The sequence below is a fragment of the Dermochelys coriacea genome, chromosome 11, assembly GCF_009764565.3.
Source record: "Dermochelys coriacea isolate rDerCor1 chromosome 11, rDerCor1.pri.v4, whole genome shotgun sequence".
In the NCBI taxonomy this organism is placed as follows: Eukaryota; Metazoa; Chordata; order Testudines; family Dermochelyidae; genus Dermochelys; species Dermochelys coriacea.
In genome coordinates, this window is record NC_050078.2 from 78402369 (window position 1) to 78419593 (window position 17225).

Consider the following 17225-nt stretch of genomic DNA (forward strand, 5'->3'; position numbering starts at 1 on the left):
TAAACTCTTATAGAGTTCAGGCTGAGCACTCAGATCGGTAATTAATTGGCAGATATTTAGAAATCTCTCCTGAGGACATAAAGCTCTTGCTGCTTTGGAGTCCAGAACAGCTCCAATGAATCCAGCTAACTAGGATGGAATCAGATTTACTTTCTTTAAGCTGACAATTAGACCCCACTCCAAGAAAGACACAGGACTAACCAAGCTGATTCTATAAACTTGATTCACTGAAGTTCCCTAAATTAGCCAATCATCAAGATAAGGATACACACGTACGCCTTAACAACAAAGATGAGCAAGAATGATAGACAGGTAATTCATGAAGACTTGAGGTGCTGTTCATGGGCCAAATGGGAGAACTCTGAACTGATAATGTTTGCCTGCTGTCACAAAATTAAGACATTTTCTGTATGTTTTATGACTCTGTACATGAAAGTATTTTGTAAATTGAAGTACTGATCCAGTCCACGTGATCCAGGGAAGGTATAATGGAAGAGTTATCATGCAAAATTTCATGCAATGAATGTAAGCATCAAGTAGCTTGAGTCCAAAATAAGTCTCCAAACCCTCCTTTTTTGGGATCAGAAATTATGGAGAATAAAGCCCTATTCTTACAAATTCAGGAAAAACGATCATATACTGTAGTGTCAGTCTCTCTCTTGCTGCAAGATATCAGTCCCTGAAAAGGTATTTTGGGGGGGGGGGGGAGTGGGGGAGAAGAGAATGGTCTGGAAATGTATGGTGTAACAATCCTGGATGACCTGAAGGCCCACATTGGTCTGTAATTATTCTAGCCTAAGCCTCCTTGAAAAACCAAACCAGGAGAAGAAAGGGTACAGGTCTATGTAGACTGGATCCATATCCTCCACCACATCAGCAAAATTGTTTCTTTTGAGCATAACCAGGATGTGCCGAGATATTGGATGAATTTGACAATTTCCTCTTCTAGAGTCTTGATCTCTGTCTACCCTGATCAAAAGATCTCTGAAGGAACACAGCTATAAGTGGAAGGTTGAGACCTCTGTTTGGTAGATACATGAGATCTATACTGTTTTCTTCTGAAGGGCAGAGCATAAAGGCCGAACAAGCCTTCATAAATCCTTCATAAAGGGTCATAAATCCTTTAAAGAATATGTATCATCCATTTTAGCACTAAAAATCTTGGTTGTCAAAAGGGAGGTCTTGTATTGTAGTCTGGACCTCTCTAGCCAGGCCTGATAAAGAGAGCCAAAAATCTTTGCATGACAAATGTAACAGTTTCCTGGATAAATCTTACTGAATTATGTTTATGTATGTACCATTGTGGGCCACGGATTATATGTTATTCCATGAGAAAGGGAGACCACAGCCCTCCAGGAACTAAGAGCAGTGGAGGATGATTAGGCAAATTCACTCAGGTTGTCACACCCCCCAAGAGGTGGTACACCTGGAGAGACTTGCATATACTGATTCAAACTGGATTCTCTAGAGAACCAAACAGACAAAGAAAGGACGCTTGGATAAACAGCCTAAATTTAAACTGACTCAGGGCTTGCTTTTATCATCTAGAAAACAGACAGTACTTTCTGTCCAAGGGAGGCTCGAACCCTTTCTGAGAAGGTTGGAAGAGCATGACCTATTCATGCATGTGCTTGTGCTGAGCTAACAGCTGTTATGAACTTGTGACAAGAAAAAATAAACCCTGGGGAGGCTTGACAAACTGATCACCTGCCACAGCCCTTGGAATTGTGGTGATCTCTGGTAAGCTTATTAGCATGTGTGTAAGTTTTTTCTTTTGTAATACATATTTTGCTGTAGTGCTTTCATTTTAAGAATAAATGTGCTTGCTTAGAAAGAGCTATGTGGTAACTTCTAACTCTGGAAAATCACACTATTTATAACATCTGAAGAGAAACGCAAAGCAGGCCTGTTTGGGCATTTCAACTTGCTAGGAATTCACAGTGTGTGCAGGGAATTATGCAGCCCGGAAAAAACCTAGTCCGACAGGAGAGTTGTGGGTCTCTACTCAAAGAGAGGTTGCGACCAGAGACCCAGTGGGGCCAGTTGAGGTCACTCAATTAGGGTGAACTGCAAAAAATGGGGGAGACAATCCCCAAAGCTGGTGGATATTCCAATACTTAGATTTACCAAGCCAGCATACAACAGCTTCTATACCACCTCTCTGGTTACCCAGAAACCAGCACCACAGTTCTCTTAAAGCAGCCCAGCCTCAGGCCTCCACCCAGACACCCAAGTCAGCTATGATGAGGATTTCTGAAAATCTTAATCCTCATATAAAAAAGGTTCTACCAATCCCAAAGGATTGGGCACGTTACCTCCAAGGTTAATGAATATTCCTGACCTTTCCAAAATACACACTTACAGCCAATTCTTACTAACTAAACTAAAATTTATTAAAAAAGAAAAAGGGAGATAGAATTTATTAACAGAACAGTATACATACAGACATGAGTCAGTCTTGAGATTCAGATTCATAGCAGAGATGGTGAGCTTTGTAGATGCAAATAGTTCTTTCAGAAATAGTTCAAAGGTTATAGTCCAATGTTTATATTTCAGGGTGGTCCAGTCAGAACTGGGATCTCAGTCCTTGTGCCTTAGGCTTCCCCTGCATGAAACCACAAGCAGGTCTGAGATAAAAAGGATTGGGACCCAAAGGTCTTTTATACAATTCCAGGCCTTCTTCGACAGGTTGGAGTCCTTAGTCGAACAATAGGTATTCATGTGGACTTTGAAGGGGACCAATTTCCTAAGCATAGCCGGTAATTATTCACACCGATTAACACAAGGCAATTGCCAGTTTTTCCACCATTCGCAGATGATTTGCTCTGCATTTGAGAGAGAGATTAATACAGCTGGACTACAAAAGGGGAACACAGGTGCAGTTGCCCTGAACTGACACACACTTCTCATGACAGTTCCACTTGCCACTGATCCTGTCCCTAGCCTCTGTTTGTCAGAGGGTGGATATGGATGGCAGGAGAGAGATCACTTGATTGTTACCTGTTAGGTTCACTCCCTCTGGGGCACCTGGCATTGGCCACTGTCAGTAGACAGGATACGGGGCTGGATGGACCTTTGGTCTGACCCAATATGGCCATTCTTATGTTACCGTGTTCCTGAATTACTGGAGTTTAATGCTGCTTGTGGAGATGTTTTTCTAATCAACAGTCTTTCAGAGCAAATGGAAATAAATTCTTCTTCCTGCAGAATTAAAAGTTTATCCTGAAATTCTGCCACTTTATCCCACTGGGTGTAGTTATACTTAGCCAGCATGGCTTGATAAATCGAAAATCTGACCTAAAGGGAAGCAGAGGTGTAAATCTTTGTCCCAAAGAGATCCAGGGCTTTTTTGGTGTTCTCTCTTCCTGCCTCAGGTAGATCTCAAGGCCTGCCTGGATTTTTCATTTACCAGAGTGCTACCAGTAGCAATGGAGCCAGACAAGTATAAAAATACTCAAATATCTTATGAGAGATTTGATATTTCTATCAGCCCACTTAGAAGGCGCTGTTATAAAAACTGGTGTTGCCCTCAGTTTGTTAGCTGGCTCAAGAATGCCCCATTAATAGATAAGGGTACCCTATTTTTGGTGGAAGGCTGCAGGATATCAGAAAGTTTATACCACTTTTCCTGAGTATTTCCAGAGGAATTTCTAATGTTTCTGCCATCCTCTTTAACAGTTCTTCAGAAGTCTTGAAGTCATCTACTGCCGTAGGAACAAGATACCATAGCATCATCAGAAAATGATGAAAACGGTCTAGCTACAAAAGATTCATCCTGAATCTGCTCGTCCTCTTCTTCAGAAAGAAGTCGCTGTGTACCCAATATTGTAGACTTCAGGAGGAGAAGGCAAAGGAAAAATCTCTCTAAGGAAATCTCTCTCCTGAAGTGGAAAGAGAAGGAAAAATTGTTGACTTGGATTGTACCAATGTAGCTAATAGGCCAGGATTGATATCCATATGGATAAGGCATAGCATTCCAAGGTACTGACATCCACACAGGTAATGGAGTATCATGCGGTGAACTCCTAACAGTGTAGCCCAAGAAGAAAAGTTCTTATGATGTTTAGAGCCCTCAGCAGATATTGGGGAAGGCTCCAGGCAAGATTCCACTGATGGAGATGACAAAAAGTCCTCTAACAGAGGGACTACTCACTAGGTACAACTATCTGTTTAGGGGAAGAAAGCTCACCAACATCCGTAGCAACACACCATAATTAGATTTTCATAATGGTAGCCTGGGATCCTGTTGCATTGGAGATTTTTGGGAAACTAAGATAGGAAAAGCATGTAAAAAAAGAGAAGATTCTGGCTCTGGTGGAATCATGATCTCCTTAAGGTTTGTAAAAGATGACCCAGATAGTTCCCTGAGAACCGAGTGAGAATCTGAAGTCTGTGGAGCCAATTTCTTTGGATGCCAAATCCCTGGTACTAAGCATTTTGATGTATGGGCGTGTTTCTGATCTCCAGTACCAATTGTGTGGCACCCAAAGTAAAATAAGTGCAGAAGAAGCTGTCCGGACTGGAATCAATTCAACAGCCAGCATTATTTAATGTGGCCTCCATGCCACCAGAGTACTTTGGTGCTTGCTTCTCAGGCTTCTTATGCAGTACCAGGGACTCAGACATCCTCTTGGTACTGAATTTTCTCCCTCAGGCAACAGGGGTCTCTGACTATTCCACTGGGACCTTCTTCTGATGTGGCAAGTTCTTATCAGATTTGGGAGGCCTCTTTGCAACTTGATGGCTATGAGGGATTTCTCTTACCTCCAGAGCACTCAAGGGGTATGGCTTGAGCAGGAAGGGGCTGTGGTCCCCACTCTCAGAATCTCTAAGTTAGAAGCTGCTCTCATGGATTTCTCCACAAGGAAAATCTTGAGCCCGGACACTAGATTTCTGTGTGTTTTTTTTTTTTTTAAATACCTTACAAATAGCACACTTAGAAGTTACATGGCTCTCCCTGAAACAACATAAACACTCATGTCCATCTTACAACAGAATAATTCTTCCACACAACGGATAAGCTGTGATGCCCAGTGAGGATGGGTGACGCAAACAGCCAAAGTCCAGTACAATTGCTTACTACCTACAAAACTAATTTTTTTGTAAGCCAATGGGCAACAAAACAAAACAAGACTAATAAATCTAAGACTACTTATTATAAAATTAAGTAAGTAAGAAGTAAGGACATTAAGGGCTTTCAGCTCTCTGTCAGGGCAGACAGCAGGAACTGGCTGGTGGCTAAGATCGGTCTGCGTTTTATGTTCTTGGGTGAGGGAAGTGCAAGAGCATATAGGGTGCATGTCCAAGCCCTAGTGGACACTGCTAGAGAAAAGCTTTCCTAAAGCTTTCTGAATAGAGGGCACAGACAGACCATGCATGGCATCCACATACATGAGAGCTCAAAGGAGAGTCTGTTAGTCACAGACAGATTTGGATGAAACATGGTGAACAATAAGACTTACCTTACTCTCAGATCTTGTCTCTGTCTCTTCAGTCTTACTCTCTATACTTATATTAAGTTCTGTAAGAACATCAGAATCCTGGGCCACTATCATGCATTCTTCCTTTGGAATGTCTTGATTGTGGTCAGACGAGCCCTTCCTCTTCGCCGTCTTTTTCTGCGACTGCGTGTTGTCACCTTTTGTTTTTCGCTGTCTGAAGTGAGCAAGCTGTGCAGGAAAGATTGAAAGAGATAAAGGGAAAGGTAAGTGAGGAAAAGATAACAAGACCACAAGATTAACACACTCATGGATAACAAAGAATCTCGTGATCTGACAAAACATGCACGTTCACAGAGAACCTGCTTTATCTTCCTACTTACTGCACATTCAGTTTCTACCTAGGCAGCAGCATAATTCACAAAAACACAACAGTTAGACTCATTTCAAGAAAATAATCACATTTTTACTAATACTTTCCTAACTTATATTTGTCATGTTGAAATAATCCAAAGTAAGAGACTAAGTGTTGTCCATATACTAGAACCAATAAAAATGAGAGTCTTGAAGGCTCTCAGAGTCCCACAGAAAGAAGCATAGCCTCTTAGAAAAGTATCTTAAAATATCTTAGCCACAGCAAATATAAAGACTAGAATTGACAAAGGTGAGTCTTCTTGCCCTTCCCCTCCCAACAAGAGAATATATAGCAAAAGTTCTCAGACAGAAAGCAGACTGAGGTACATAAATAGAAACTTAATTAAGCCAAGTCATTTTAATTTCTTCTACTGAAAAATCAGATGCTCTACTTTATCAAACTAACACGCCCCAATAAAGCCCTAGGGATTTCCAAATAATGTAACCCATCAAAATCTACTACCCATCTTTCCTCAGTACCTTAAACATCTTAAAGAGGATTAGAGTATTTTAAACTCTAGCACGGTATGTAGGCAGCAATTCCAACCAACATCTCACTCACAGCATAAGACCAGACATTCTTCTAAAAAGGAAAACCCTTCACCAAGGTTACAGCCATAGGTTATCAACCATACAGGTAAAATACCTTTATTAGTAGATACAATCTATTCAAAATCATAACAGAATGTAGAAATCTCAGAATGTAGAACTACTGCATGCAATCTACACAAAAATCAATACCTAAAATAGTTTGTTTTTGTTGCGGTAAACTCTACTAAAAGAAGATTGCACTTTTCATTTCACTTGTTTTGGAAAGTGTACTTTCTGAAATGAACTAATTCCTTATTTTTCATATCTACAGCAACTTGTGTAATGATAGATTACTTAACAGCAGCTGTGCAATTGCATACCTGTTCTATACTAGACAATCTGTTTAAAGTGCTTAAGACTATGTCCCTTTTCTAAAGAAGGAACGCCAAACACCTCCCTACTCTTGAAGTGTTTATGCAGGCCACTTGATATGTTACGAGCACTTACGAGGATCGATGCTGCTGCGATTGATGCAGCAGGAATCGATTTAGCGGGTTTAGTGAAGACCTGCTAAATCGACCACAGAGTCCTCTCCGCTCGACTCCGATACTCCATTAGAACGAGAGGAGTAAGGTAAGTCAATGGGAGAGCGTCTCCCATTGACGCAGCACGGTGTAGACACTGCAGTAAGTCAATCTCAGCTACGTCCACTCCAGCTACATTACTGTAGCTGGAGTAGTGTAATTTAGTTGACTTAGCCCAGTAATGTAGACAAGGCCTGAGATGCAAACACCATTCTTCACAATGTAGTGTTAACAACAGACCCTAATGATGCTGCACTGCATGCCAACAATAGCTCCTGCATTGCTGATTAATTCAGCAGACAGAATGGGGAAGGAGGCAGAGGGAAGCTCACAGAGTAAAACAGTAATGGAACTAGGGGTTGCTGCAAGGAGAGGGAAAGGCAAAGAAAGAGGAGAGAGAAACAGGAGGATCAGAAAAGAGAATCAAAAGGCACAAAGAGTGGTAGTTTTAAAGGTGAGAAAACGATCTCATAAAGTGAGGTTAAATAAGACAATAAATAATAAAAGATTAGCCAATGCACAAAGATTATATTTGACTCCTGATCTTTGGGCAAATCTCAAAATTTACATCAGTGGGAGAGCCACATGTACTGCTCATTATAAAAATTGTAACATGGTCCACTGGTTTAAATGTATTTTATTAAAAAAATACCACACAAACACCAGTGGCTATACTTGAGCTCCAAGTGACTACATAAGGGACAGGAAAAGAGGTCTACACAATAGAGCCTACGAACGCACAGCTATGTCAGCATAGTCCCATAGTGAAAATGCAGTATAGACCAACCGGAGTTTTTCTGCCAGTGTAGGAACATCACCTCCTGAATGACATTAGCCATGCCGATAGAAGCACTCTGTCGGCATAGTCGTGTCTACTCTGGGAGTTTTGTCAGCATAACTATATTGTTCAGGGTGTTTTTTTTCATGCTCCTGACTGACATAGCTTTGCTAATGTAAGTTTTAAGTGTAGACCACGCCTGATATTTGTTGGGTGCAGGTTTTATAAACTCTGAAAGGCGCTCATAATTTGTTGGGTCTTCGAGCGGCTGAAGCTTTGTTTGGTTTTGACTATATTGGAGGAGAATAGAGAGATGGCTTTCTGAGAGAGAAAGCTGGAACTTTAGCAAAAAGAAAAGGAGTACTTGTGGCACCTTAGAGACTAACAAATGTATTAGAGCATAAGCTTTCATGAGCTACAGCTCACTTTCACGAAAGCTTATGCTCTAATACATTTGTTAGTCTCTAAGGTGCCACAAGTACTCCTTTTCTTTTTGCGAATACAGACTAACACGGCTGCTACTCTGAAACCTGGAACTTTAGGTTAGTGATGATAGACTCCTAGTGACTGAGGGGGAATTGTCCTGGATTCCGAATGGTTAAAAGTAGTGAGGGTTGCTAAGGGGAAGCAGGGAATGCAGTCTGTGTAGAATTTATTTTTGTGTACCTCGTGGCATAAAATAATGGCATGTAAAAAACCTACTTCTGTTAATATTCAGAATACTTTAAACACATTACCCAAGATTGACACTGCACCCTATATTCTTCATAAAGCTATTATGATAGGATTATGGCATAACTATGATGTATTTTATGCAAGATAGGTCATGTAAGCTATCATTGGAAAGGTTATGATTTACTCACTATGATTATCCTATTTGTATGCATGTATCATTTTTGTATCTGAAGTTAGGAATATTATCTATGTATCTATTACAAATGTGTTTACATATGGAGAATGCCCACTAGGCAGAATGCACTCAGTCTAGATGGTTGGCTGGGAAGGGACCATTCAGGTTAAAGGGCCATTAGGAGAAAACAACAGGCCTTAGAAGAAGCTTCTCTCTCACTTGAGGGGTGGGGCGGACCCTTCCTGAAGGCTCTACGAACTGCCTCTGGCTCATGCCTGCTATGATACTACAGCCACATGTGACCAGGTTACCTGGCACTGGACACCATCTTGCAATACCAGTGTTTTTCCACTGACTGGCCTGGGAACCAAGTTTTGAAACAAAGGGCTCCCACTATATGCAAAAGCTATACAAGGCAGGGGAGTGACATCATCAGGGTTCTTCACCAACTCCCCGCCCAAAGAGATTCCTGGAAACCCTAAGGAACAAAGACTGAACTGGGGGGTAAGTGCTGGACCCAGGCTGAAGGGATTTTTAGCCTGTGAATGAAACACCTACGGATTCCAAGCTGTAAGTTAGTGCAGCTTGCCCCTTAAGAGCCTGCAGCCTGCTTGCATCATCATTTAGAGTGAGAATTTGCTATTTATATCCGATCTGTGTAGTATATTAAGCTTAGTTTGTGTGTTTATTTGCTAGGTAATCTGCTTTGGTCTGTTTGCGATCCCTTATAATCACTTAAAATCTCTCTTTTGTAGTTAAAAACTTGATTTTGTTTTGTCTAAAACCAGTGTGTGGGGAAATCAACTCAGGGCAGAAAGCTGTTGTATATTTCCTCTCCACATTGAGGGAGGGAATGAATTTCATGAGCTTACACTGTACAGTTCTCTCTGCAGTGCAAGATGGTATAATTCTGGCTTTACACTCTAGAGAGGAGGTGCATGCCTTAGGAACTGGGAGGTGCCCTTGCTGTGCCTCCCCATGCAGAGCTGATCACAGCATCTGTATGTAAGTGCAGCTGGGTGTGTCCCTACCCGTATGTGTGCTGGTAAAGAGCAGGCTGGAGCCTGGGAGAGGGCTTGGCAAGCTGGTCACAGCAGTACAGTATAAAGGGAGCCCAGGCTGGTGTGTCAGGGGGGCTCAGTGGTACCCCAGTTCCAGGTGGCACCCAGGGGGAACCCGTCACAAAGACATTCACATCTCTGAAGACACATTGGCAGTTCTAGTGTATTGCACTCTTCACTTTACAGAGGAGATGGAAAACAAGTTGCCAGAATCATCCAAGACCATGATGTCATCATGTTGGTGGAAATGAAAATTAATTAAAAGCTCCGACTTACACAATTTGAAAAAAAAAAACAGTTACATAAATGGAAATACATGAAATTTGAAAGCTGATCGCAGATTTACATGTCTAAAGTATTATTAGTAACAAAAGGGAACTAAAAATTATTTCTTCAAAAAGCATTTTCAAGCTTGAAGCTAAAGGCTTTTTAAAGTAAGCTAACTTTTTATTCGAAGTTAAAGATAGAGAAGATTTGGACTGGCAGTACAAAAAAATACTCAAGGAAGGGCACAAAAGCTCATGCTGTTGTACCATCATTGTTTTTCTAAGTAAATAAGACACCGCATATTGGATGTAGATCCAAAAGTATAAAGAATTATACTTTGTTAAAGGGAAAAAATGGTATGCTAAAAACACTGCTGGTTTAGGACCACGCTGCTGGTATGATATGGAGTTAATCTCTGACTAATTTTAAAAAGGGATGCTGTTAAAGTATACGCAAAAAGAAAAAGGAGTACTTGTGGCACCTTAGAGACTAACAAATTTGAGCATAAGCTTTCGTGAGCTACAGCTCACTTCATCAGGGCATCCGATGAAGTGAGCTGTAGCTCACGAAAGCTTATGCTCAAATTTGTTAGTCTCTAAGGTGCCACAAGTACTCCTTTTCTTTTTGCATATACAGACTAACACGGCTGCTACTCTGAAACCTGTTAAAGTATAATGTTTCAAATTTGGATTAAATGAAAAACTGCACATTCACAATACTTTACAGCTAGTTATCCACTGGATCTGTTGAGTTTTTCAAAAAGTAGGGATGCCATGGATTTGAAATTAGCTAACCTTCTGGTTAGAGCTACTAAAACAAACTCAAGGTACTTGCCATTTTGACAAATGCATGTGTCTACACAACACTTTCCCCCTATTTTGTTGTGCATGTTTGAAATTTAGCATTCTTATAAACATAGCTGCAATTTACCAAACTGAAACAAGTATCAGAGGGGTAGCAGTGTTAGTCTGGATCTGTAAAAGCAGCAAAGAGTCCTGTGGCACCTTATAGACTAACAGACGTATTGGAGCATAAGCTTTCATGGGTGAATACCCACTTCTTGCTTGCATATTTATACCTGCCTCTGAAAATTTCCACTACATGCATCCGATGAAGTGGGTATTCACCCACGAAAGCTTATGCTCTAATAGGTCTGTTAATGTATAAGGTGCCACAGGACTCTCTGCTGCTCATATTGAAACAATTTACCAAGATTTGTGGTGGATTCTCTATCACTGGCAATTTTTAAACCAAGATAGGATGTTTTTCTAAAAGATTTGCTCTAGTTCAAACAAGTCTTATTTTGGGAAAGTTCTATGGCCAATGTTAAACAGGAGGTCAGTCTAAATACTCACAACAGTCCTTTCTGGCCTTAGGATACATGAATCACTGATGTGAATTCTGAGGGTGAGATGAAGGCTGGCACCAGTTGGGTTTACTAATGGTGTAACAGATTGCAGAAACTGAACAAATTAGATTTTGGTTCTAGTTTGGCAAGTTTTTTGTCTCCAGGATGAATAATTTGTGTCAGCAAGGATTAATTCAATGTAAATGCAAGATGTGTCGATATATAGTTGCACATTTGTTTTAGTGGAAGGTGAGATCTTATATCAAATCCAACTAGTTATGAAAACTTAACACTTAATAGAATGATTCCATGATTATAAATTATACCACAATTTAAAAAAGTGAGTATGAATCAATTTTCTAATATGAAGAATTTATAGATCATAATCCTGGCAATAAAGCACTTGTCACATTAATAGCAATTCTCCACTGCATTCTCCTATGTGTTTCCTGTCTGGGAAATGAGTTACAGAGAAGATCTCAACAACCAATGAGTTTGCAATGATGCATTTTCCTTAATTACTTACCAATTGTAAGCTAGAATATAAACTATTCTGTTCTATTTATTTTCTTACTTTATTTTACATTTCATTCCTAACGAAGCCATACATGGGGCAACTTGACAGCAGCAAGGAATGGTTCAACAACAGGCTGAGCAAGTGCAGAATGACTGTGGAGTATGCATTCGGCTGTTTAAAAGCCCACTGGTGATGCCTATATGGGAAGCTGGACATGGCCAAAGTCAATACTCCTATGCTTATAGCCGCGTGCTGTACTCTCCATAGCATTTGTGAAGGGAAGGGTGAAAGCTTCACTCAGGGCTGGACCGCAGAGGCTCAGCGCCTGGAGGCTGAGTTTGAACAGCCGGAGACCACTGCTATTAGAGGGGCACATCACGGGGCCACAAGGATCAGGGATGCTTTGAGGCAGCAATTTGAAGCTGAAAGCCACTAATATTTGTTGCTATGCTCGGGATTGTGGTTCTTGTAATGCCAAGAGGTGGATGGTGCACATGATGCAAGAAGGGCCTTAACATAATTGTATGTTGCTTTGCAGTGCTCTTTTTGCTTTCACGTAATAGAATATTGTTTTCAAACAAACAATTCTTTTATTGAAAGAAAACAACCAGAGAAGAGTCAAATGGGGGGGGGGGGAGAATCAGCAGCAGGGAGGGGGATGGGGGAAGGGAAGGTGTCAAGTGGAGGAGGGGTCCCAGGACAGATACAGATTTGTGAATGCCCAGGGATCATACCCAACCTTCTCCTTTCGAGTATGATGCAGCGGGTGTTGTACTTCAGCAGGGCCAAACTGCAGAGGGATGGGTGTTGAGTGCAATGCGTAGTGGGAGTCCACACTGCTGGACTGTGAGGAGGGAGGAGTGGAATGCTGCGGGTAGAGAGTGGAGCCAGGAGGTTGATAGGAATGTGCAAGCAGTGAAGGGCAAAGGGGGGGGGCGCACAGGACAGAGTTTTGTGACAGCGGCTGCAGGGGAGGGCGGGCGGGCACAGAGCTGCTCTGTTTGAAGAGCTAGTATCGCCTGAAGCATGTCCACTAGGCGCTCCATAACTGTTAGAGCCGCTCCATGGCTTCTTTCCGGTGTGCTGCGTTCTCCTTTCAGTCCCTTTTCTCGCTGTCCCGTCACTCCTTCAATTCCTTTTTCTCAGCGGCAGAATGCATCATAACCTTACGCATAAAGTCCTCCTTAGTTCTTCTTGGACACTTCCTAATACTTCACAACCATTCTGCCGCCAATAACAAAGAGGGAAGCTCCCAAGGTCATCTTTGTGAAGTTTAAATGCAGCATTTTGCAGAAACAGTATTGTTTGCAACATAGACAACACTGTTTCAGTGCTTTAAAACACAGCCAGTACTCTCACACCTGTCACTAACTGGCTGACCCCAGGTAAGCACACAAGCCACAAGACCTCCAAAATGGTGAGTAGCCACAGGGCAGGGTCAATCACTGGACCCTGCTATACACTGGGTACATGGCTCTTGGGAACTTGGGGAGAGTTAGCACTGTAGGGTGGGCCTGATAATCATTCTTGACCCCACACTTTCCACAGGAGATGAACATTATGGAAGATATCTCGCCGCTGAGGGTGAGCCGGGAATCAAGGGAGGGTCTTCTCCAAGCCTGCAGCTTCCGCTCTGGCCCCTGTGCAGCAATGGTGTCCTCCCACCCCACCCCCCATAATGGCACAGTGGCGCAGGAAATTTACAGTTAATGGGGCAAGAAACAAAGCAGCTCTGTCTAGGAACCTGCGGCAGTGGATTGCCCAATATCTCCATGAGAGTTTCCTGGAGATCTCGGAGGGAGAGTCCCATGAAGTGAGGGAGTGCATCAACAGCCTGTTCCACTGCTCAAACTAGGCATTAGGTGGGAGACAAGCCTGCTTTCTGCAACCCTCCTACCCCCAACATCTCCCTTCAGCAATTCCCAAACTCAGATCCACTTACCAGGGGCCTCCTCTCGTTTGTGCTTCGGTGAGATCCAACCACTGTGACTGGCTAGGCTCCTCCAGGGTAGAAAAGAGCTCCTGACTGCATGCATCTCTGGCCTCCAAGTCATCCTCTGCCTCTGGGTCCCCCTCCCCCTCTTCATCCAAGATTGCCTCCTCCTGGCTCAGTGCACTCTCAACTGGCATGCTATGCTGGCAAGCTAATGAAGTATCCACAGGGGACTTTGCAGTGGAGGTGGGGTCACCACCGAGTATCACTTCCAGCACTTTGTAGAACCAGCCGCTGGTGGGTGCAGCACCAGAGTGGCAGTTTGCCTCCCATGTCTTGTGGTAGGCGTTCCACAGCTCCTTCATTTTGACCCTGCACTGCAACGTGTCCCGGTCATCGCCTTTTTCAATCATGCATCTAGAAATCTGTCTGTAGGTATCATCGTTCCAACGGCCGGAGCACAGCTGCGACTGCACTACCTCCTCTCCCCAAATCCCAATGAGGTCCAGCAGCTTGGCATTGCTCCAAGCAGGGGATCGCCTGGTGCGTGGAGCAGGCATGGCCACCTGGAAAGATGCACTGAGACCACTGCACGTATCACCAAGCAAACAGAAAGGGGACTTTCAAATTTGCAATGGATGTCCGGGGTGGGGCTGAAGTTGGTCACCTGAGGGCAGGGCAGTCGATGGGCAGAGAGGTAAGAACAGATATTGTGGGACACCTCCTGGAGGCCAACTACAGCACTGTAATCACCCTGGCGACTACACTGGCACCAGAGTGCTGTAGCCCCAGCACAGAAAGCTCTATGCCCCTCCTCGGGGTGGTGGGGTTTTTTTTGTTTTTTGTTGTTGTTTTTTTAATAGAGTGCTGCATCTGCACAGTTTCTGCACACTCAGTGGCTTGGCCGTGTGTGCACCTCGGGAGCTACAGCGTTCACAGCTGCTTTACTGCACGCAAACTTGCCAATGTACACAGGGCCTTAAAGTGCAAATCAAACAAATTAGCTTAGTTCTTGTTTTTTCAGTTACTAACTGGATTAAATTTGATAATAGAAACATAAGAACATAGCCAAGGTGCTGCACGCTCTGCAGCAAACTGGAAATTCTGCTACAAGGACCCTTGATTCTATGGCACTCTGGTGAATATTCTCAAAGTTCAGGGGCAGTTTTAGATACATTTTACTAATGAGTTTTCTAAATCCACTATGCAAATGAATAATTCAATCACAATAGTAGTTCCTGTATTTGATATTAAATTTGTTTGATTTATATTCTCCACGTATTTTCAATGCCAAATCTTGTCATCTTGAATTTTCAAAGTTAACTAAGGGTATGTCTACACTGGAAACTTCAAAGCGCGGCCATGGGAACGCTCCCGCAGCAGCGCTTTGAAGTGCAAGTGTGGTTGCTCCTGGTACCTCACCTCCACAAGGGGATTAGCTCTGAGTGCTGGGAGCATGGCTCCCAGAGCTCAGAGCCTATCTACACTAGTGCTTTAAAGCGCTCAGACTTGCTGCGCTCACACCCCTGAGCCAGCAAGTTAGAGCACTATAAAATGTACCCTAATTAAGAAGAATGGGGCAGTTCACACCTCTGAGGTGGTCTGCAAACTACTGGCCAGGTCTACATTCAAAAGTTAAGCCAACCCAGCTATTTCACTCAGAATTGTGAAAAAGCCAGACCTTTGAGCCCTGTAGTTAGGCCAACCTAACCGCCATTGTAGACAGCCCTATATAGACAGAAGAATTCTTCCATCAACATAGCTACTGCTTCTCAGGAAGGTGGAGTCACTACAGCAATGGGATTCAGAGTAGCAGCCGTGTTAGTCTGTATTCGCAAAAAGAAAAGGAGTACTTGTAGCACCTTAGAGACTGTTAGTCTCTAAGGTGCTACAAGTACTCCTTTTCTTCTTACAGCAATGGGAGAATCCCTTCCGTCGCTGTAGTGAATGGCTATGCTGAAGCACTACAGTGGCACTGCTGTAGCTATCCTACTGTAGCATTGTAAGGGTAGGCTAGCCCACAAGAAGGTCTGGTCCACACAAAACATAAGTCAACACAGCTCCATCAGTCAGCAATGTGAAAAATCTACCCCACTGACCAATGTAGCTAAGCTGACCTAACTCCCAATATAGATGCAGCTACATAATGAAAAAAATATACTTCTGTCGACGTACCTACGGTTGCTCGGGGAGGTAGTATTCTTACACTAATGGAAAACCCCTTCCATTTGTGCAGGCTGCATCTACCCTACAAAGTTATGCCAGCGTACCTACAGCAATGTACCTATGAATCCAATGAAGTGAGCTGTAGCTCAGGAAAGCTTATGCTCAAATAAATTTGTTAGTCTCTAAGGTGCCACAAGTACTCCTTTTCTCTATGTCAATATGGTTTCTGTAGTGTACACATACCCAAAGAAAATGATGCACCAGTTTATATCCATTTCAAGGTTACCTTTGTATCCAGAAAGGCTAGAAATATAATTTAAGAACAATGCAGTTTGCAGAATTCTTCAGCAAATAGTGAATTCCACAGCAAATGCTGCTGCCATGGAACCACTAAATACACAGGACCTGTTTTATAGCAGATTTTCCCTTTTCACTTGTTTAAGCTTCTTATTTGATGCTTCTTTCTAGAGATCTGTGATACTGCTGAATCTTTCCATCACACTAAACAGACTATATTTATCCAAGTATTAACTGTGTGTGTTTTCAAAATTAAAAGTATTCTGCAATTATATAAAAATATTATAGCAATACATTTCAAGTAACTTTAGTATTCTTGGAATCCAAAGATCTGGATTTGGTGATGACTAAAATTACTTGCAATACAAGTACAGTATGTTGATATATTTTAAATCTGTAAGATTATTTTAATTCTTGAGTCCAGGAGCCTGAATTGCTTGTTTGTTACATTCCCTGCAATGCCTGGGGAAATCCTTGAGTGTTTGGGAGATGCTTTTAGAGAAGTTTAAAACCAGGTTACAGCTGGTTGTTCTTCCCTCAGCCACAAGAACAGGATGCTAAAATTATAAAGATATACATGCTGGAATACAAATCTAATCAAATGGCTGCCTTTCTATTAAAAATGCAGGAAAACCTCTAGACCAGCAGTGGACAAACTTTTTGGCCTGAGGGCCACATCTGGGTATAGAAATTGTATGGCGGGCCATGAATGCTCACAAAATTGGGGGTTGGGGTGAGGGCTCTGAGATGGGGCCAGAAATGAGGAGTTATGGGAGGGGGCTCCGGACTGGGGAAAAGGGATTAGGATGGGCGGGGGAGAAGGGGAAGGGCTCCAGCTGGGGGTGCGGGCTCTGGGGTGAGGTGGGGATGAGGGGTTTAAGGTGCAGGAGAGTGCTCTGAGCTGAGACCGAGGGGTTCGGAGAGCGGGACAGAGATCAGGGCTGGGGAAGAGGGTTGGGGTGCAGGGGAGGACTCGGGGGTGCAGGCTCCAGGCAGCACTTACCAGAATCAGTGGCATGTCCCCACTCCTGCTCCTACATG

General features: G+C 42.8%; 2 protein-coding genes across 19 annotated transcripts in view; one reads left to right on the forward strand and one right to left on the reverse strand.

The window, feature by feature from the left end:
* PCNT (pericentrin) overlaps positions 1–5686 on the reverse strand; it is a 238033-nt gene extending 232347 nt beyond the window's left edge. For all 18 annotated transcript variants that reach the window (XM_043505819.1, XM_043505821.1, XM_043505806.1 and 15 more), the window contains exon 1: positions 5463–5686. In XM_043505819.1, the coding sequence (XP_043361754.1) occupies positions 5463–5555 (93 nt within the window). In that variant the 5' untranslated portion in view covers positions 5556–5686. The remainder of the gene's footprint in view (positions 1–5462) is intronic.
* Positions 5687–15083: 9397 nt separating this feature from the next.
* The window catches only part of C11H21orf58 (chromosome 11 C21orf58 homolog), a 101953-nt gene continuing 99811 nt past the window's right edge, over positions 15084–17225 (forward strand). Inside the window, exon 1 of the mRNA XM_043504753.1 lies at positions 15084–15134. Coding sequence (XP_043360688.1) covers positions 15084–15134 — 51 coding nt within the window. The remainder of the gene's footprint in view (positions 15135–17225) is intronic.